This window comes from Eremothecium sinecaudum, chromosome II (assembly GCF_001548555.1).
Source record: "Eremothecium sinecaudum strain ATCC 58844 chromosome II, complete sequence".
NCBI lineage: Eukaryota > Fungi > Ascomycota > Saccharomycetes > Saccharomycetales > Saccharomycetaceae > Eremothecium > Eremothecium sinecaudum.
Window position 1 is genome coordinate 659,775 of NC_030893.1, and position 20,331 is coordinate 680,105.

Genomic DNA, 20,331 nt, shown 5'->3' on the forward strand with positions numbered 1-20,331 from the left:
TGATGATGAAACAAGTATTTGTACCTCGTGCTACATTTCCTGTGTATAGAATGCCGATCACCGATTACCAAGTCCTCCACGTGAACGCTATTACGCGAATACGCCATCTTCTTCCTCAAATGAACTTGATTCTAGAAGTAAGAGATAGCAGGGCTCCGCTAAGCACCAGCAATATACTACTTGAGCATATTAAACGGCGTTTTAACTGTGAACGCCTTATTATTTATTCAAAGCAGGATAAGTGCCCTAAACAAACACTTAACACCCTTCGCGCTTGGCATAAAGCATCAGGTGATGAATTTATGATGATTGACTGCGCAAATACCCGGGATATAAAAGCGCTTAATGAAGTGCTGAAGAACAAATATGATATTTGTGCTGGCTTAAATAACAAGGGACCTCCTCTAGGTTACCGCGTTCTTGTTGCAGGAATGCCAAATGTAGGTAAGTCTACACTGATAAACTCACTTCGTTCACTACAAGACCCATCGATGAAAAGAAAAGTCGCTAAGACTGGTGGTCTCCCAGGTGTGACCAGGTCCACTAGTGAATGCATTCGTGTATCTGATCACAAAGCTGGGATCCTTATTCATGATACACCTGGCATCACATTACCCGGGCATCTATCTACTCCGAAACGAGTGCTTGCATTACTGCTTGCAGGCTGTATACCATCATCCTTAGTCATGCCCTACATCCAAGCAGACTATTTATTATATCTCATCAACCTTCAGCAGAATGGCAAAGCTCCATATGGAAAGTATACAAATGGAAGGCCAACCAATGATTTGGATTTCGTGTTAAGTGGTTTAAAGAAAGCTCGAGGCATTTCAAATGATTCTACGGCAGCTGAACACTGGATTTCTGAATTTCGAAATGTGAAGAATAATTCAATACCTATCACATTTGATTTGGAGACCCTTTTGCCCAGCTCAGCATTCTCCTACCTGGAACACTTGTCCTTTCAGTTAAAGGCATCTAGCAGATTTTTAGACTCCATAACTATTCCACCTGATATGAAAAAGAGTGGAAAGCTTGCTCGAAACAGTAACCAGCTTTTTGGTATCTAAGACAACACTTTAGCGGTGCGGAGGGGTTAAAAGAGAAATCTTAGTACATGTTACCCGGACTGAAGATCTTAAGCAAAAAATTGAAGCCTTTTTTGTCAAGCTTTTACCACGCCGGTAATGTGAACCAACGGTTGTGAAAAAGCATAAAAAGGAGATAAAGGCATTCAGTGACGATGGCAAGACCAGTGCCGATTCAACCGGGTCCTCTGCATAGTCGGGTGGCAATTGCACCGAACCTGCAGACGGAGCGGAAGAGCGAAAGTGGGATGACTATTCGTACTTCGCGACACTGGGTTCTTCCGCCAAGGCCAAAGCCCGGACGGAAGCCTAGCTGTGCTGGAAGAGGATCGGGAGCTATTGGGGCAGTTGTTCAGCCCAATTTAGGCGAGCGGTCGACATCCGTAACATGTTCTAGTGCTACGGGCATAACATCGGTAGCCGAAAAGAAAAAGACGAAGAAGAGTTCTAAGAGTGTTTTACGTCGTGAAATTACTCACCTGAAACACGAGAATACAAAGCTGAAGAAAGAGTTAGGGCGTTTAGTGGGAAGTTTGCAAGATTTAAAGTGTAAATTTAGCTCGTCCGAGAATGCGGTTGTTGATGCGGTAGATAAGGTAAAGGACAACGAAGGTGCACGGAAGCGATCTTTCGTTGACGATTCAACGGACGCATTTTTGAAGTTTGAGGATGAAGACGCCGATCCGAGTCTTAGCTCTCTTGCGGGCTCGGCATGTGTGTCAACGTCGCTGCCAATTGTTCGTATGGCGCAGGCGCTGTCATTTAGCTCTGCAACAAGCCTTACAGATGATGAAGAGATCGGATCAACACCATCTTCACTTTTTTCAAGCGATCTACAAGGTATTACAGTACCTTCCTCGCTTACGACGTCTATGATAACTCCCAGTTCCTTTAGTGGTAGCCATCAAGCACATAGCAGTCCATCATCATCATCTTCTTCGTCACTATCCAAACCAATGACTATCCGTGGAAGTGGAAACTGTACAATTTCTGCACTACCCCTTCCATCCGAAACAGTGACGTTTGTTGATGACTATGAGCGTCAAACTTTTTATAAAAAGCATGCGGGGACGCTGTTGGGCCGCGATGACACAGCGGCTGCTTCCAACGACGAATTCCAACTGCGAATGCTGCCTCTAGATACAACCGACGACCTGATACCGCTTAATGCAATTAAAGAAGAAGACGACATCTTACCGGTTACTTCAGATCAACAGGATATTGAAGGCACGAGTATACTGCATTGTTTAAAGACTCATGTTGGTACGCCGCAAGACGACGAGCCTGTAGAGGTGTCGCTGGCAGTGCCAGTAATAATGGGAGACGAAAGGGATGGGGAAACTTTGATAGCCTCAGATGCTAGGGTTCCCGTAGGAGTCACCTTGGCTGAATTATTGGAAGAGCAAGGCGAAGGCGACTGTGACTCAAAACTTATTGGACCACTTCATGATAGTTATTATAAACTATGAACCTGAAGGGGAGGTATTTGTTTCGAGCTATTTATTAAAAATCCATGGCCCATGAACATTCTAATATTTCCTAATTATATTATGGCCTAAGGTGTTAACCATTTTATTGGCTCACTTTTACTCCCCCGTACCTGTTTTAATTTACAAACCAGTCATTCCACCTCTACATTGGACGATATTTTAATATTCTCACTGCTGCTTATATTCATATCCAATTCTTTTTAACGAGTCACGACTATTATTTATTATGCTTTACTATTTTATCCGCCAATATTCCAATCTATGTACACATTCTTATACAACTGTAATTTCATCCACATGACATTGAAAGATATTCACCCTGTTACTGTAGTAAAGCCTAGATGGTACCACAATATCACGTAATAACTCCTGAACCTCTTGTATCGTAATGTGATTTAGATTTTGGAGCTTACCCGTGATCAGATCTTGCATCTTGAAGTACTTTTCTTGATCTATCATGGACTTGTTAATCATTTTTATTACGCGACCTTTTTCCCGCTTTTCATCAAAATTGCTTTGGAGTAGGCCTTTTTTTATATTCCACCACTTGACAGCTTGTACCTTCTTAATTGAAAGATAACGTAGCTGTCTTGGTAGTATTATTTTATTCAAATCTATTGTGATTGCGCAGTTTTCCAACTTCAATACTAGGCAGTTCTCCCATTTTGTAAAGTTAATCTCCACTATAGCCTTTTGTAGCCCTAGTACTTCTATTTCACGAATACGTTTTCTCACAGTATAAGGTATCATATGACCAGGATTATCACGGTGACCCCTTAAATTGATTAACTTCCTTAGTAAGAAATCTGATCGTACTCTTATGCAACGAAGGTACCTTATTTGTTCCATATGGGATATCAAGTATTTTATTGATTCATGCAGATGACCCTCAGAAATAAGTTCCTCTTGTGTTAAAGTCACCAAAATCACAGAGTCCAGGTATTGCTGGGGCAGGCTTTGACATAATAATTTACAGTTCTTTAGTAATCCAAGGTCTAGACTTGTAGTTGTGAATTCATTATTGTCATCCGCTATTCCTTGGGGACTTTTACATATTATCCATGAAGCATATTCCCTTGGTGTGTACCAGACTTGTAGTACATCTTCCCTATTATCAAATGCTGCAAGGTAAGGATCTCCATCGTCAAGTTCAATCCAGTGCATCTTTGATAACCCGGACTCGTATAAAAGGTTTATACGTAAATAATCCAACACTATGCAATCGTATCTCAAACATGGTGTGTAGCTTAACCATCGAGGAATAAAATCATTTAGATATTCATAATGAGCTAAATAAAACGTAAACCTCTCTTCTTGCAGTTTCCATTGTTCAGGTGTGTCTATTCTAACCCGCGGACCGGTTGAGAGCGGATCTAAACAAGTAAATTGCCCAAGCAAATGCTTATAAACTTCAAGCCTAATATCAATTGGTAAATTAAGGAATAATATGACATCAAACATTACATGCATCTAATTAATCTGGTCATTCTAACCGTATGTAAGTTCTTGAGCTCAGCATGTAAGCCAACGCGTCAGGTAAAATCCGGATTGATGAGTTTAACTTTCTGAAATTGAGTTGGTGGTTACAACACAATAAGGTATTTAACCATATATGTAATAAAACTCATTAAGGAGTCTATAATTACTATGGATATTTTGGACAAATTGAAAATAGACTTGAAGCTATGGGAGCGCAACTTTGCTGAGTTAAATGGAAGGTCGCCAGGTAAAGATGATATTAAAAATAATCCAGATATAAAGATAAAGTATAAAACGTATGCTAGTCTCAAAAAAAACGGTGTTAATGTTAACTATAAAGATAATGCTTCTGCGAGAGAGCATTTCACACCTAGAAGAGATATTCAATCAGAATTAGGTCCTACGCCTCAGATATATGGTACGGTGCTGAGCTTATTTGAGATGAGCATGTCACCAGAGAAGCAAATAGGGCAATTTACTTCAAGGGTTAACGAAGATACAATAGAATCCCCTATAAATACCCTTCCTGTATTGTCTGAAAAGCCAGTAAAAAGACAACTGGACTTTTCTATGCCAACTCCTCATTCTCCAGAGAAGAAGATAATAGATGAGGCTCCAGTATTAGAACCAGCTAACACAGACGCTAAGGGTACTTATGGACCTAATTCTCCACTCAAATTTGATAACGATGTGGCATTGAAATTATCTAAAACTCCAGCAAAAGTGGCGCATCACAAGATTATGGGTACTAGCCCATCGCCGCTAATAAAGAGGCCTGCCAAGTCTCTGTCTCAATTAGCCAAAGAACACGAAACGATCCTACAAGAAATGAATTCCATTGGTGAGCAAAGTATTTCTCGTAACTTAGGTTTTGTATTACAGCAAGAGCTAGCCGAAAAGAATGAAGAAGACGAAAATAATCCAACTGTTAAAGTGTCGAAAAGAAGGAGGAAGAATAAAGTGGGAGTTGCATTAGAAACAATTAAAGAAGCCCCTAAAGGGAGCGTTCATGACGAGTTAGCTAAACTGAAGCGTAAAGCCGTAAATCAGTTCATGGGTTTTGAAGATAATGAGGATGATTCTTTCGAAGACAACAAAGCACAACCGAAGGAAGCCTCTAAGGTAAAGAAACGCAAGAACCGAAAATACAAAGTCGTTAGCGATAACTTTGTAAGGCTCAAATTGCCCAAGAAGAACCGCGGTGGTCCAAGATGGAGACGGAGATAGATGTCAGTATTCACCGGCTAAAATATCGGTTAAACTAATGAAGAAAAATAATTCCCCAAATCTATCAAATATGTTTACATATAATTGACTTAATGACTTTATATCGCGTTAAAATTTATTTGGAAATCAACTTGCTAGTAACTGTAGCATTCCCTCAATCCTCTGTGCCTCTTTCGCCTTATGAATTTCATGTCTAACTTTATTCCTAACCGAGATAATCATTTCCTCTAAGACTGGAGATTTCTCGATCATCCCTCCATATAGTTCTAAAACCACAGCTATCCAGTCTGCGACGACTGGTGCGCTCCTAACGTCTTCAATTCCCTTTAAACACCAATTCAATAGCGGTTCTAGTGATGTTTCGTCTCTGCCATACAAGGCGACACGAATCTTTCCACGCTTGCGCAACTCCTGTAAAACAGTTAATGTTAATTCTTTTGCCATACCTGGAATAAATGCACTATCTAAAGCCTCTGCCCATTTGAACTGATTCAAATTCTTTTCGAATAGTCGTAGTCTAGGCTGCTGTTTAGGCTTATCATTATGGATAATGTGCTCTTCGTCTCCTTTGTATTCGGAACCCCTCATCATTCTCTGGAAATTGCCGCTCTTTTGCGCTTTGCCCATAACAGATGCTTCTAAATTAACGTCCCCATCCTCGCTTAGCGTTGGTTTCTTTGTTTTCTTATTCGTTCTAACCGCTAGCAATCCTGATGAAAGGCCAGCAACTAAGTGCGTGTTACCTTTGGCTTCACCTGGAGAAACAGCGCAACTTAAAACTGCAGAACTAAATTTCCAGCCGAATTTGACGGAAAAATTGTCCAAAGGATCAAACACCTTGACGTGGCCATCTAAGGACGATGCTAAGAGACATGAGCTCATTGGAGCAGAGCTCGCCATGTTCACGTAATCTAGACATGTTACAGTCCTAGCGAAGTTATTACGCTGGCATAGAAGGTTTAAGTTGGTCAGGTCCCATACCTTAAAGCCATTTCCTCCACACGAAACAAGTTGTGTGGGAGATGTTGCTATAGTAGATTCCACTGGTGCCTCATGGTTAAGAGTATTGATAGGTTGAGTAGATTTTACTCTGGAATCATAGAGCCTAACAACTCCATCGTATGATCCTGTGACAACGAGATGTGGAGCGGCTGGAACAAAACTTACCGAGCGCACATAATCTGAAGCTCCTGTTAATTCTAGAGTAGGTTCGTAAGAGTGAGATATATCCCAGAGTCTTACAACTCTGTCATCGCTTGCAGTGACCAGGGTCTTATTATCTACAGCATGAAATTTGGTCACGTGAGTAGGATGCGACGAAGCCTTTATGGACACCAAAAGGTTACGTGGATTGTAGCTATCGTACACAGAAACCAAACCTGTTGCATCACCCGCAACTAACATCTTACCGTCGGAGCGAAAAGTAGCAGAGTAGACCACATCTTTAAACTGAGAAAACGTCTTGCTTACCTGTCTTGTACGCGAAGAAAACAGCTGAACCCTAGTAGATGATGTGACTGCAAAGTCATGAGGATGCCTTGGATTAAACGAAATGTGAGTAACAGCATTATGTTCCTTAACCAACTGTGTAGAAGAATATTGGCGCCAATATCTTTGTTCAGGTGTGGTTTGTTGTGGAAGAACGGGAGCCTTTAATGGCGTAATTCTAGGTCTAGCAGATGACATTATTCCAGCTAGATCACCAAAGAATCTTGAATGAAACAGCAAAAACTCTCAATCAGCTTTCTGTTCAACGCATCGAGAGATGGAATGAGCATTTCATTTAGGTCGGAGGTTAAAAATTTTGACCTTTAGTATATAATGATATATGTCACGTTACCGATGTCGTGAGCTCCGTAAAGGTAAAAAAGGTTGAATACGTGCAGGACTCTGTAAATGATAATCCCGCTTAATCGCCATAACATGTATGCAGCAATACTGCTAATTCAAGACCTTCAATTTCTTTTGTCTGAATATGGTTTTTGCCTGTATACTAATATCAACGAGCATACTGACGCCAGGATTGGCATAAATATTCAGAGCTATCACTGACATAATAACCGTCCTCCATTCACCATATATATTTTAAGAAAATTCTGATTTATGATGCACAATATTCAAACCTGATCTACAATGCATTTCTTACAAGTTATAGGATTGTTTTCGATTCTTTTGATGGAACAACGCGTTTTAATCTTTTTTAGCCTTACAATTTAGGACATGGGAAGAAATCCTGCTTTATTAGATAGACATAAAAGGTAGCACCCACTTTTATAATAACCAGAAGAAGCAAAAAGCAGAGGATATAATAGGTATCCTATATAGAAACTGTAGATAATTGCAACGGTACTAAACCTTTGCATTATCTCCAGATCTTACAAATTAGCTAAATGCAGCTATCTCGTGTATAGTGAGGTTTATTTCAATTATAAGGGAGCTGAGTTTCGTAACGTTCTCATAGTTAAAGTAACTATACTTCATGTATTGTAAGTTGATTATAAAACGTTAAGGTTCAATGGGTTCAATTCACTTGGAAAACACTTTGGTTTCACAACCTTCAGTCAAGCAAAACTTCACCACACATTTGTCCTACGATGCAGCTTCCAACAGCATTGCATACCCCTCGGGCAAATCAGCTATCATAAGGTCTTTAGATAATAATTCTATAATTCAATTTACAGGACATGGTACTTCATTAGTTACAGTTGTGAGATTTTGTTCAAAGATAGGGTCTAACATTATGTGTTCAGGTGACGATTCAGGTAAGGTTATAGTGTGGAGTTATTCTAGCGACGCCGATACCTATGGTGTATTCGAGACAAAAGCTCTTTCAGAATTTCAAGTTTTATCGGGACCCATCACAGACATTTCATGGGATTTTGAGGGGAGTAGATTATGTGTTGTGGGTGATGGTCGTGACAAATTTGGAGCATTTATTACCTGTGATACTGGTAATTCGTTAGGAGAAGTTCTGGGACATTCCGCTAGAGTTAATGCTTGCCACTTCAAACAAAGTAGACCTATGAGAGCTATGACAGTGGGTTATAACGGGAAGGTTGTGTTTTATAAGGGACCTCCATTTCGTTTTGCTTCGAGTGATACACATCATGGTCAGGGAATGTTTGTTCGGGACGTGAAATTCTCTCCTGGAATTGGAAAGTACGCTGTCAGCGTTGGCAGCGATAGGAAAATTGTTGTATACAATGGCACTACTGGGGAATTTATTAAGTACCTTGAGGATAAAACTGAAGGCTGTAGTGGTTTGTTTGCCTTGGCATGGGTTGACGAAGGTGATGCATCCACTCGATTTGCAACTGTGAGTGCCGATGGCTATGTGAGACTTTGGGACGTTGAAAGTGGAAAGCTATTGCAAAAATGGCGAGTAGGTACTAAAACTTTAGATCAGCAAGTTGGCATAGCTATTACTAAAAACCATGAGATATTGTCTTTGTCTCTGGATGGATCTATCTCAATATTCAAGATTGACAAAGGTGAACCCATTAAAAAGCTTGTTGGTCATAATAAAGGCGTAACAACATTGGCTGTGAACCCCTTAGTTACTGCATCCTACGATGGAGCCGTATTCAAATGGTCTAAGGAAGGCTTACCAACTATGACCTGCGGGCATTCTAACAAGGTCATTTCGATTGAGAATTACGACGAAACCACTACTACTGTTTCCTGGGATAATACTCTAAAAGTTTCGGGCAAGGTACAATACAATTTTACAGAACAGCCCAGAATCTCTCATACATATAAGGGCTCTGTAGCAGTGGTGACAGAGAGCGGTAATTTAATGCTATTGGACTCTTTAAATGGGAAATTAGTGGGAGAGCGGAACTTAAACCAATCAGTTACTGCTGTGACGTTAAGAAATAAATACTTAGCTGTGGGGTACGAAACATCTAATGTTATAGAGGTATTCTCGGCAGGTAACCTCAACGAAAGTTTTGTCCTTCCAACCACGTTGCGTGCCACTCCATCAGCGTTGTCATTATCGCTATCGGAACATTATCTAGCTGCCGGTGATACAACAGGGAAAATAGTATTGTATGACTTGGAAACGAAAACCGTCAAGACCTCCCGTTGGTCATTTCATACAGGTAAAATAACATCAATGGCTTGGCGCCCCGATGAGGAGGAAGAGGACTATGTTGCTACAGTCTCTTTAGATACCCATATCTTTATCTACTCAGTAAAGAAGCCAATGAAAGTGATAAAAAAACTCAATGCACATAAGGATGGTATAAACCATGTTGAGTGGGAATCTCCAACCAATATTGTAACGGCTGGAGCAGATGCATGCGTTAACAATTGGAATGTCACATTCCCTTAAACAAACAGTATCAAGAAAAACAAAAATTACACCAAAAAAAACTAATCTCTGAATCAATTAGACAAAGCGCGCAATTATATGCCGTGTAATCCCCTAATCAACAGCAGTAGGCTTGTATAGAGACCTGCAATTTGTATTACTGTATTCCTTAAACGATAGTATACTGTTACGTAAAGAAGTCACCTCATACGAAACCCGTACTTGAAGTTTACTATATGAGAGATCTATAACATACTGTACAATTACATATTGCAACTAATTTAGAAATAGCTAAAAACACTTTAGAACCTCTATAGATAGCAATGACTAGAAACTCCAGAAACTCTAAAGTAACTTTTAAATCTGGAGATGAGTACGATGATGATGATGCCGTCTCTTATAGAGAGTCTCGTTCAAGTTCTAAACCAGAATATGCTGGAGACGAAGACTTAAACGAAGATGACAGGGATGAGGAGTACCATGAAGAAGAGGATTATGAAGACGAAGAGGTTGATGATCGTAGAAAGAGAACTAGTAGACATCAAAGTGGGAAAGATTCTGATTGTAACGATGAAGAAGATGATGCTGACGAGGATGAAGGCGAAGACGCTGAGGAAGACGCTGAGGAAGACGCTGAGGAAGATGGCGAGGAAGATGGCGAGGAAGATGGCGATGGTAATGGTGATGAAGATGGTGATGAAGATGGTAGAAAAGTAAACTATGAATCATCGAAGGATAGAAAATCTAGTACATCACCTGTTAAATATCCAGAACATATTCCAATCAAACCAGCTCCAACTAGAGGGCGGCCTCCTAAGAGAAGGTTTGGAAGAAGCTCTTCTCCTGATTTGACAAAAGCAGGGCTGACTACAAGTATTCCCAGCAACAGTAAAAGGCCGCGCCTACCATATCCTGTTGATGATAAGGGTAATCCGTTACCTGTTTTAAACGACGAGTATACCCTCCCAGACGATCCTGAGGGGGAAACCAAAATCAACAAATATGGAGAATTGTTAGGCGGAAGGCAGTTTGTAGTGCGGACATTCACGCTTACAGGAAGAGGCAAAATGAAATACATGCTTTCCACAGAACCAGCACGTGCAGTGGGATTTAGAGATTCATATCTATTCTTTCAATATCATCCCAACCTCTTCAAGCTTGTTATTTCCCAAGAAGACAGGAACGATCTGATAGACAGAGGCGTTATCCCTTACTCCTATCGTAGTCGATCTATTGCACTTGTTACTGCGAGGAGTGTGTTTAAGGAATTCGGTGCTAAGATAATTGTGGACGGTAAAAACATCACTGATGACTACTATGCAACGAGTTTACGTGCCGAAGGCAGGGTTGTAGAAGGTACATACGCTAGAGAACCCATGTCAAAGATACCTGGTAAGACCGGCGATGGATCAGAATTTTCTCTTTCTCACATTAACCCAGCAAGAAATGCTGTCGAATTTTTCGATAAGAAGAATCATAACATAGCACCAGGAAGCAATATTAGTGCTACTAATTGGCTGTATCAACATGCTGCCGCCTGCAGCAGGTTCAATAGTGATCTTTTTTATGACCGAGAACGTGTATTGCTTATAGAGAATCTTGGCCTAAGAGACCCTTATACAAACACGCTGCACCTACCTCAATCTACGCAATCTGTAAAGGTACTGGAATATCGCAGGACTGAGACACAAACTGATAACATAGTTTTCGAAACATATATCAAAGATAATGATCTCGCTAGACGAAAAACAGGACTCGCAAATGTCCCGTTAGAATTGTTTGATGGTATCTTAAGTGAAGAGGTAAAGCAAGCAATTCTTGACCAACAGAATTTTGAGAGAGCTAAATAACTGGAATCATGGTGGACTAATAGTACTTCACCTGTATTATATAAAAATTCGAAAGGGATAATAGTGGCTGACTGTGATAACTTTATTTATAGATAAATATATTTATGAACAAATTATCGCCCAGCTAGAATGATATCTACAAGCTCTTGGGTACTAATAGCCTGTCTTTGTATGTTCTCGTAACATAATTACGATTTTTACTTTATTCGTTGTTAAAATTAACGTCGATTTTTAACAAACTTTATTTAAAATATACCTTACCTAACTTCAACTGGACTTTAACACTTTACACTAAAGAGGAATTACCCTTAAGCACCAGGAGAGAATATACTACTGCTTACCTGATGCAAAATATATCTAGGTTACCGGTGAGAATAGCTCTCTCGAGTCGCTACTTTAGCATTCTACCTAAAAGGAGTTATAACGTTGCTTGTTATGCTACTACATATTTAAATGGACGCAGGGCACTGCATATGTCCCGCCTGTTGCGTAGGTATAATGATGAAGATTTGAATAAGCTGAGGAAAGATATTGATGAGTATATTCATCATTCTAAGCTGAATAAAACTGAAATGGGGTCACAACTTAAGAAGACCATTGACGAGCGTATTGAGGCAATGAAGAATGAAATGGAAAAATTGAATTATCAGGAAAAGAATGGAAATTCTAAGATCAAGAAAGTCTCTAAAGATTCTAAAGAATCCGAAGACTCTAAAGGCTCTAAAGGCTCCCAGCATCCCTTCGAAACTGAACATAATGGCGGTAAGGGAGGTAATGGAGGAGGACTTGGTGGCCCATCAGGAGATGGACCTAAAGATATCAAAATTAGCATTAACCTTTTTAATGTTGGTCTTATATTATTTGTTGCAGCATTTTTCTTGCATACAATTAATACCTCAGCGGATCAGAAGCAGGTAACTTGGCAGGAATTCCGTACAGATTTTTTGCATAAAGGTCTTGTTTCAAAGCTAATTGTGGTTAATAAGTCTGTTGTGAAAGTTATTCTAAACGGTAATGGTCGAAACCAGCCAAATAATGCAGGGAATGACTTTTACTATTTCACTATTGGTTCCATCGAGAGCTTTGAACGCAAATTGAGGGAAGCTCAAGATGAATTGCAAATTGCGGAAGAATTTAGAATTCCTGTTATTTATACTCAAGAAGGTACATGGGTCAAGTTTGCACTTCAGCTGTTACCCACTCTTTTGTTAATTGGTGGTATGGTATTGATAGCCAGAAGATCAATGGGATCTGTAGCCGGTGGCGCTAACGGGATATTTAATGTTGGTAAATCGATAGCTAAAAGATTTGATAAAGACGTGGATGTGAAAGTCAAGTTTAAGGACGTTGCAGGTTGTGATGAAGCGAAGGAAGAAATTATGGAGTTTGTTAGTTTCTTGAAGAATCCATCAAAGTATGAAAAAATGGGGGCCAAAATTCCAAGGGGTGCCGTGCTCTCTGGACCTCCAGGAACTGGTAAGACATTACTTGCCAAGGCAACTGCAGGTGAAGCTGGTGTGCCATTCTTTTCGGTATCTGGCTCCGAATTTGTCGAGATGTATGTAGGTGTTGGTGCTTCTCGGGTTCGTGACTTGTTTAAGACGGCCAGAGAAAATGCTCCATCTATTGTCTTCATTGATGAAATTGACGCCGTTGGTAAAGCCAGACAAAAGGCAGGTTTCTCTGCTGCAAACGACGAAAGAGAAAATACTCTCAATCAACTTTTAGTTGAGATGGACGGTTTCGGTCCAAGTGACCACGTTGTAGTTTTGGCTGGTACAAACAGGCCAGACGTTTTGGATAAAGCCTTATTAAGGCCTGGAAGATTTGACAGACATATTACTATCGACAACCCCGAACTGAACGGCCGTAGAGAAATTTTCAATGTCCATTTAGCGAAGATTAAATTGGCCGGTGAAATGAACGATCTAAAAAATAGATTAGCAGCCTTAACGCCAGGATTCTCCGGAGCAGATATCGCTCATGTCTGTAACGAAGCTGCTTTGATAGCCGCAAGAGGGAATGCCGCGGCAGTAAGCTTGGAGCACTTCGAGCAGGCTATAGAAAGAGTGATTGGTGGTGTTGAACGTAAAACGAAGTTGTTATCCCCAGTAGAAAAGAGAGTTGTAGCATATCATGAAGCCGGCCATGCAATCTGTGGATGGTTCTTAGAATTTGCTGAACCATTACTTAAGGTTAGTATAATTCCTCGTGGTCGGGAGACTTTAGGCTATGCCCTATACTTGCCTCCTGACGTTTCTTTGATGAGCCAGCAACAGCTGTTAGACAGGTTGACAATGACGCTTGGCGGTCGTGTCTCTGAAGAACTACATTTTGATAGTGTTACCAGTGGTGCTGCTGACGATTTCAAAAAAGTGACACGTATGGCAACTGCTATGGTGACTGAGTTAGGTATGAGTGAACAAGTCGGATGCTTAAGCTATACAAAGAAAAACGAGAATGACTTTACCAAACCTTTCTCGGAAGAAACCGCGGCGATTGTTGACTCTGAGGTCAATAAAATAATCCAGCAATGCCATGAAAGGTGTACTGGATTATTAAAGGACAAGGAACAAGAGCTAGAAAAGGTTGCACAATTACTAATTGAAAAAGAGGTGATTACTAGGGAGGATATGATTAGACTTTTAGGAAAGAGACCTTTCCCGGAACGCAATGATGCCTTCGAGAAATATCTAGATGAATCGAACGCAACTAAAACTTCACAACAAGAGGAATCGAATTCCAACCCAAATGAATCGACAACTGAGAAGCCAGAAAGCCAAGAAAAAAACGCTGGAAATGAAGATCAAAAAACTGACTCTTCGAATACACTGAAAAATTGATTATTTTGAAGTATGAAAGCATAGCGTAAAAACTTCATGTTTCTTGTCATCTTAGCAAGTCCCAAAACGAAGTAAGCGTTCTGTACAGTACTCGATGAAAAAATCGCGGTGCCTGGTAATACACTGGCACCAGCATGTATATAGAATATTTTAACCAACTATTATTTTCAAAAGTCTTAACATAATACTGTTAACCACCTCTATGCTTTGTTACATAACCGATTAACTAAGCTGCGCGGCAAAATATCGTCAATAGAAGACTCGTAAACATTGAATTGGTCTAGATGCTCGAAATTTAGGCCCAAAGAGTGCATCTCTTGCCGCCAAGCCGTTTTTTCAAAGGGTTCATAATCATATCCCATGAAGCGCATTATCAGAACTCGCATTAGACCCGTCGATATCACATCACGTAAAATATAAAGCCTAATTGCAAACGCCATAGCCAAAGTCGCAATTTCCGCAGGAATACCAGCATACCCAGTAGCCAACCCCGGTATCACTAATTCTTTAACATCCTCAGGAACTGTATTTAGAATGTTCCACATAGTATCAAATACTAAACGTATACCTGTCTCGACAGGTCTCTCGGCTTCAAATACAGGCCTGCAAGGAGCCAACATAGTAGGGCTATGTAGTAGATAATTAAATCCTTTTCCAGTAAATGGCTCCTCAATTTCATAAACGCTGCACGTAGTAACAGGTCGGTAACCAGTTACCATGCGCCCTTGCAAAAACTCTTCAAATTGAGGACCACCAAAGTGTTTGAGTATCGCATAATCGAAACCTCCCTGTAGAAACCCAAATGAGTTTCCAGGGGAAACTAATGCCCTGGTTTCGTTTTCTGCAAACTGAGATCTATTGTCAACAACATCCTTTAAAGTACCTTGATGTAATACTACTGAAGGCCAATCACTTAGCCATCTTTTCCAACCTTCATAGATGTTTCCGTTGGCATCTATAAGTATGAATTTCATTTTTCCTTCGTTGCCTATGTATATTAAGTGGTCACGTATTTTTATGCCTTATCGTGACCCACTTATCGAGCCCAATATTTACTTGTAAGATATCGTCCGCAGTTTACATAGGTAGATATTCTCAGCCGAATCACCGCATATTGGGCGCCTTAAAACCGACCAAAATCCTGGAATCTTGTTATAATACTACTATTTACTATGACCGTGGCTGTAAGTTATAAGCCGTATTATTCTAAGGGTATCTAACGTTATTTTTAATTAACAATTGAACGATCTTAGATACAAATAAAGCAAGCAATCTAAGATCGAAAGCTGTCATTTAGATTTAAGTGTACAGGTTACTTGGACTGTACTGATTAATAGTGTATCTGTCATAGGTTTCAAATAGGTTATGGTTTTAGACAAAAGGAGGTTTGTCCGATTCGTATGGTTAGCACAATGGAACAATCGATATCACAGATTAAGCAGTATCCCGAGGGCTCGCCCTGATAGTATATTAGGTCTTCTAGAAGAATTTAATCAGGATCAACACCCAATGAAGATTGACCTGACAGCGGGCGTTTATATGGACAATTCTGGTAAAAATAGTCCACTTACGGCAGTAAATCAAGCTCAACTTCTCTTGGAGCAATCGGGGGCCAATAAAAGCCTGTCATACTTGCCAATTACTGGGTGTCCCAGTTTCACAAATAATGTGCTTAAGTTTCTCTACACCGAGTCAGCTCCTAACGGGAAAAAGTTTTTAGATTCTGATAGCATTAGCTGTATTCAAACATTAGGCGGTACCGGAGCACTAACATTGGCTTCGGTGTTTTTAAGCTCTTTTGTTTCTGATACACTATGGCTCCCACAACTAACCTGGGCCAATCATTGTAATGTCTTTAGTCATAATGGTTTTAGCGACATTCGCTATTACACGTATTACGAGGATGGAGAAGTGAATGTGGATGGGTGGTGCGACCAACTTCGCGCGGTTTTAACCTCAAAGTCTGCCCGTAGTGATTCACCTCATTCTATTGTCTTGCATGCCTGTTGTCACAATCCAACAGGTATGGATCCCACCATTGAACAATGGTCGATGATCATACCGCTGATAAATGAATTGGGAATGGTCCCTATAATTGACATGGCATACCAAGGACTTGATTCTGGCAACCCGGATAAAGATGCTTATCTCTTGCGTTTATGTCTGGAATACGAGTGGCCGAATGGTCTTTACCTATGTCAATCCTTTGCAAAGAATATGGGTTTATACAGCGCCCGAGTAGGCTCCCTAAGTATTGTACATCCTATAAGGTTCCCAGAAAGCAAAACTCAGGTAGATTCACAACTGAAAAGGATTGTAAGAAGTCTTTACTCTTCGCCACCGAGATATGGTTCCATGATTGCTACCACTATCTTAACTAATAAAAATCTGAAGCAGCAATGGTATATGGATGTTAAGGCAATACGTGATAGACTATGGTTGGTGAGAAATACGTTACATGAGAGACTGAATTGGCCAAGATTGATAGACAAGAATACGCAGCATGGGATGTTTTATTACTCAGGGCTATCTCCAAAGCAGGTAAATACCTTAAGAAAGGAATGTTCAGTTTATGTGACAGAGGATGGAAGAATATCTCTGTCTGGAATTAATAGTAGGAACGTCGATTACGTTTGCGAAGCTTTATTAGCCGTAACAGCATACAATGGAAACTGAATGAACATGTTTAGTACTGTACAGTTTAATTCTACAGCAATATAAAACATATTCGCTGCAAGTTTGTTAAAATATCAATTTCTAAATTTCATTATTGCAATGTCTTGTTAATGCCATATCTACAAGTGCCTCTAATTAGCAACTTGAACATTATTTTATAGTATCTTAAAAACTAACAGAAAAAATATCGATAAAGGCCAACAAATGAACGTTCGATATAATTAGTGGTTTATATTTTCTTTTTTTTACCAAACAGTCCTTTAATCTTGCTTCCAAAAGTCTTACCTTTTACCTTTTGGGAGCTTATAATCATCGGTGGAGGAATTTTTGAGCCATAATACGTGGAAGTTCCCGCACCTACGGTATTAGGGCCAACGGCTGGTGGATTTTTTTCATTTCGAGCAGTAATACTGCCCATTGATGCGTTCTTTGTTCTCAAGGTTCCTTTAAACAATACTGAATTCCGGTTCCCGAGCTTTTTTGAACGTTCTTCTGCAATATCTTCTCCAACTTCCCGCAGTGTAGTTTTAATGCCTGGTTTTCGCTTATCAGAAAGTTTCTTAGCTTTCAAGCTAGATGGGTCATTGCTATTATAAAGCTGTGACTTTTCTTTAGCCCTCTCATCGCTTATATTATTGTCCTCTGTATTATTAGTTTGAACTTCAATATCAGAATCAGAGTCACTGAACCGAGACTTCCATCCTCCACCAGCTATAGAGAGTAACAATTGTTTAGCTGAATAACTTTCAGGTCCGGTTTCATTGCCGTCAGTAGGCAGATTCTCTACAGAAGCGTTTAGCTGTAATGCAGTCTCTTCAGAGAGTTCAGCTCTTAGTGACATGTTCTTAAACCCTAAACTCGCTACCTTCGGTCTATCCTTATCAAAGCTTGACTTTTCCTTAGGTTCTTCAATATGGACACTTTTTGGAGCTGCAGGAGTATTGGCTCTCTTAGTATTTGTTGAAGAGGATCTGTGACCAGTCTTTTTATTCGTATGAACTCCAGGATCACCGATGATAGAGACTCGCTTGGATTTCATGACTTGCTGTTGGCTAACTTTTACAGCTCCATCGATATTCTTCACCTTGGGTGAATCAGGAGTCGCAAAGTTGACAGATGGTGAGCGTTTAGTAGTATTTCTTAAGGTAGACGATGTTAATCGCTCATCTGAAAGACGAGCATTTATTCTCGTATTTTCAGCGGTAGTTAAAGAAAGGTAAGCGCCTTCAGCTGGAGATAAAGAATTGTAAACACCATCTGCCGTAGTTACAGGATCTTTTTTAGATTTATTATTTTTTAAAGCAGATTTCATAGGAGATAGTGAAGTTTCTTCTTTGCGGTTCTCATTTGAAGCAGCGACATTTAACTCTTCATCTTTTTCCTCGTTATACTGAACATTGTTACTGGACAGGTCAGAGTTTTCAAAAGTTTGCCTAACATTTACATCGTCTGACACAACCTCATCAATAACGTCTGTACTTGTGGAAATTAAAATCGCTGGTAAGCCCCCTTTATGTTTATTAACCTGAGTCTCAAATTTCTTCTCTTTGTAATCATCAGAAGTAACATGGCTAACATAATCACTAGCGTCTTCAACCGCAGTCCAAAAACTCACCGAAGTATTGCTTTCCTTCTCTTTATAACCCTCGCCACTACTTGTTTTCGAGGAAGACTCTGGTAGTGTACGAGAAGGAGGAGGCTTGCGTGTTATATTATCGTTTATTATATTTCCAGCATCAGATTTGAGCAGTTCAGTAGCTTCAGAGTTAACTTTCTCTGAATCCCCCCCTGTGCTATTTTTGTTAGTAGATTTTTCTACACTAGTATTCTCGGTACTACCCTTTTCTACGATTGCATTCGCTGAAATAAAATTCTTCGCTACAACCATCTCTGTGTCAGCTTTCTCTGTGCTAGTCTTCTCTGCACTTACCTTCTCCGGGCAAGCAGCTTCAGTACTAGACGGGCAATTTTCAGACTGGCCCTTGAGAATAGGCTTCCTTACAGATTTCCTTAGCGACCCGCGGGGACTGTTATGTGTATAAACCATTGAGGTTCTATTCTGCTTTGGAGAGGAGAGATTGTTAGCTGCAACAGTAACCTTCATTAACCCTCGGGGTCCTGGTACATATTTAGTAACCATTTCCTCTTCCGATTGCCTCCCTTGGCTTGTTGAGTCCCGCAACACCACCTTACCTGCCATACTATTTGATTGAAACCTCCCAAAAGTTTTGAATTGATCTAAGTCATTCCCATCCAACTTTGCACTTGTATTCTTATTTCTATTACGCAAACTACCTTCTAACCGTATATTACCATGAACAGCATACATAGACATCGACTTCCTAATTGAAATACCTTTCATACTATTACCAGGTCTGACTGCAACTCCCGAATACCTACTAATATCTTTCGTAAGACTCGAATGCCTAGGAAGTCTACTCGGATCGAGAGTGATACCATTCGAGTTTAAGGCCCTACCGATCGCAGAGGCAGCTGCAATGGCTCCTTCGTCGAGTTGTTTGCTTTCTCGTACACTTTTTGACTTGAAAAACATGCTGTAAGACCAAAAAATGGTGCTTCAAATTAATTAATGCCTTTAAAGCCTTTCAAACTTATGGGATCTCCTATATCAATATCAGTTTGTTCTTATATCAGGTTATGGAATTTTTAGGGCACCGTTCCCCCCCTCTCCTGTTATCATTTCTAGTTCTAGAAATGTTGTAATTTTGAGAGCATATAATGTAGGTCATCTAAGACGAACTGAACATAAGGTGATGAACGAAATAGCATTAACTCTACTAGTTCCATCAAGAAGTTAAATAATTACTATAAAGAGTGCGCTGATGCCCATAATACCCCCAGTAATTAGATTTCACTGCTTTGTTTTTTTAAATAATATTTTAAAGATCAGGTAATTAATTAACAATCCGTATAGAATATACTATTGTAATATAGTAGTTATTAATAAGACGACGAGTTACAACCGATATAAATGCTTGTTGCTTGTTTACAATATACATTAATTGTACCACCAATATCTTCCTCTTTCTAGCTGTTTTATCTAAAGAAAAAAAAAATCCAATCCACATAACTATTGAATAAAAGGACAACGGCGTCTAGTATTCAGACGACCGAAAACACTAGGACAAATAATCAATAATCAATAATCAATCAATAATAAGACGAAAACAAAAACGAAGAAATAAAAAAATTAAAACAGTCTGTGTTTAGAAATAGACAAAAGTGCCCGTATTTGTGAATGAGCAGGTATGTGTAATCGTGTTGTATGTTGCAGTTCATTTAGTCTCGTAGGGACCTTTCCAACTTCTGGTTTGTTGTTATACTATTGCAGTGACTATTGGC

The 20,331-nt window shown here is 39.8% G+C and overlaps 11 protein-coding genes across 11 annotated transcripts; 7 read left to right on the top strand and 4 right to left on the bottom strand.

The window, feature by feature from the left end:
* Window positions 1–2: 2 nt before the first annotated feature.
* Window positions 3–1,070, top strand: MTG1 (putative GTPase MTG1; the record flags this gene model as incomplete). The annotated part of the gene is made up of 1 exon (XM_018130052.1): window positions 3–1,070. One exon carries the CDS (start codon window positions 3–5, stop codon window positions 1,068–1,070), a length of 1,068 nt encoding a protein of 355 aa, XP_017985852.1.
* Window positions 1,071–1,243: 173 nt separating this feature from the next.
* On the top strand, window positions 1,244–2,557 carry HAP4 (transcription factor HAP4; the record flags this gene model as incomplete). The annotated part of the gene is made up of 1 exon (XM_018130051.1): window positions 1,244–2,557. The coding sequence occupies one exon, from the start codon at window positions 1,244–1,246 to the stop codon at window positions 2,555–2,557; it is 1,314 nt and encodes a 437-aa protein (XP_017985853.1).
* A 294-nt stretch (window positions 2,558–2,851) lies between these two features.
* Window positions 2,852–4,048, bottom strand: CTF13 (Ctf13p; the record flags this gene model as incomplete). Its single annotated transcript, XM_018130050.1, has 1 exon — window positions 2,852–4,048. The coding sequence occupies one exon, from the start codon at window positions 4,046–4,048 to the stop codon at window positions 2,852–2,854; it is 1,197 nt and encodes a 398-aa protein (XP_017985854.1).
* Window positions 4,049–4,225: 177 nt separating this feature from the next.
* SLD2 (Sld2p) lies at window positions 4,226–5,284 on the top strand (the record flags this gene model as incomplete). Its single annotated transcript, XM_018130049.1, has 1 exon — window positions 4,226–5,284. The coding sequence occupies one exon, from the start codon at window positions 4,226–4,228 to the stop codon at window positions 5,282–5,284; it is 1,059 nt and encodes a 352-aa protein (XP_017985855.1).
* Window positions 5,285–5,410: 126 nt separating this feature from the next.
* Window positions 5,411–6,970, bottom strand: UTP15 (snoRNA-binding rRNA-processing protein UTP15; the record flags this gene model as incomplete). Its single annotated transcript, XM_018130048.1, has 1 exon — window positions 5,411–6,970. One exon carries the CDS (start codon window positions 6,968–6,970, stop codon window positions 5,411–5,413), a length of 1,560 nt encoding a protein of 519 aa, XP_017985856.1.
* An 829-nt stretch (window positions 6,971–7,799) lies between these two features.
* Window positions 7,800–9,620, top strand: AIP1 (Aip1p; the record flags this gene model as incomplete). Its single annotated transcript, XM_018130047.1, has 1 exon — window positions 7,800–9,620. One exon carries the CDS (start codon window positions 7,800–7,802, stop codon window positions 9,618–9,620), a length of 1,821 nt encoding a protein of 606 aa, XP_017985857.1.
* A 302-nt stretch (window positions 9,621–9,922) lies between these two features.
* On the top strand, window positions 9,923–11,449 carry NPL6 (Npl6p; the record flags this gene model as incomplete). Its single annotated transcript, XM_018130046.1, has 1 exon — window positions 9,923–11,449. The coding sequence occupies one exon, from the start codon at window positions 9,923–9,925 to the stop codon at window positions 11,447–11,449; it is 1,527 nt and encodes a 508-aa protein (XP_017985858.1).
* Window positions 11,450–11,793: 344 nt separating this feature from the next.
* Window positions 11,794–14,292, top strand: YTA12 (m-AAA protease subunit YTA12; the record flags this gene model as incomplete). Its single annotated transcript, XM_018130045.1, has 1 exon — window positions 11,794–14,292. One exon carries the CDS (start codon window positions 11,794–11,796, stop codon window positions 14,290–14,292), a length of 2,499 nt encoding a protein of 832 aa, XP_017985859.1.
* Window positions 14,293–14,492: 200 nt separating this feature from the next.
* On the bottom strand, window positions 14,493–15,266 carry PDL32 (putative ADP-ribose 1''-phosphate phosphatase; the record flags this gene model as incomplete). The annotated part of the gene is made up of 1 exon (XM_018130044.1): window positions 14,493–15,266. One exon carries the CDS (start codon window positions 15,264–15,266, stop codon window positions 14,493–14,495), a length of 774 nt encoding a protein of 257 aa, XP_017985860.1.
* Window positions 15,267–15,657: 391 nt separating this feature from the next.
* On the top strand, window positions 15,658–16,968 carry AAT1 (aspartate transaminase AAT1; the record flags this gene model as incomplete). The annotated part of the gene is made up of 1 exon (XM_018130043.1): window positions 15,658–16,968. The coding sequence occupies one exon, from the start codon at window positions 15,658–15,660 to the stop codon at window positions 16,966–16,968; it is 1,311 nt and encodes a 436-aa protein (XP_017985861.1).
* A 229-nt stretch (window positions 16,969–17,197) lies between these two features.
* On the bottom strand, window positions 17,198–19,522 carry AW171_hschr2388 (HBL036Cp; the record flags this gene model as incomplete). Its single annotated transcript, XM_018130042.1, has 1 exon — window positions 17,198–19,522. One exon carries the CDS (start codon window positions 19,520–19,522, stop codon window positions 17,198–17,200), a length of 2,325 nt encoding a protein of 774 aa, XP_017985862.1.
* Window positions 19,523–20,331: the final 809 nt, after the last annotated feature.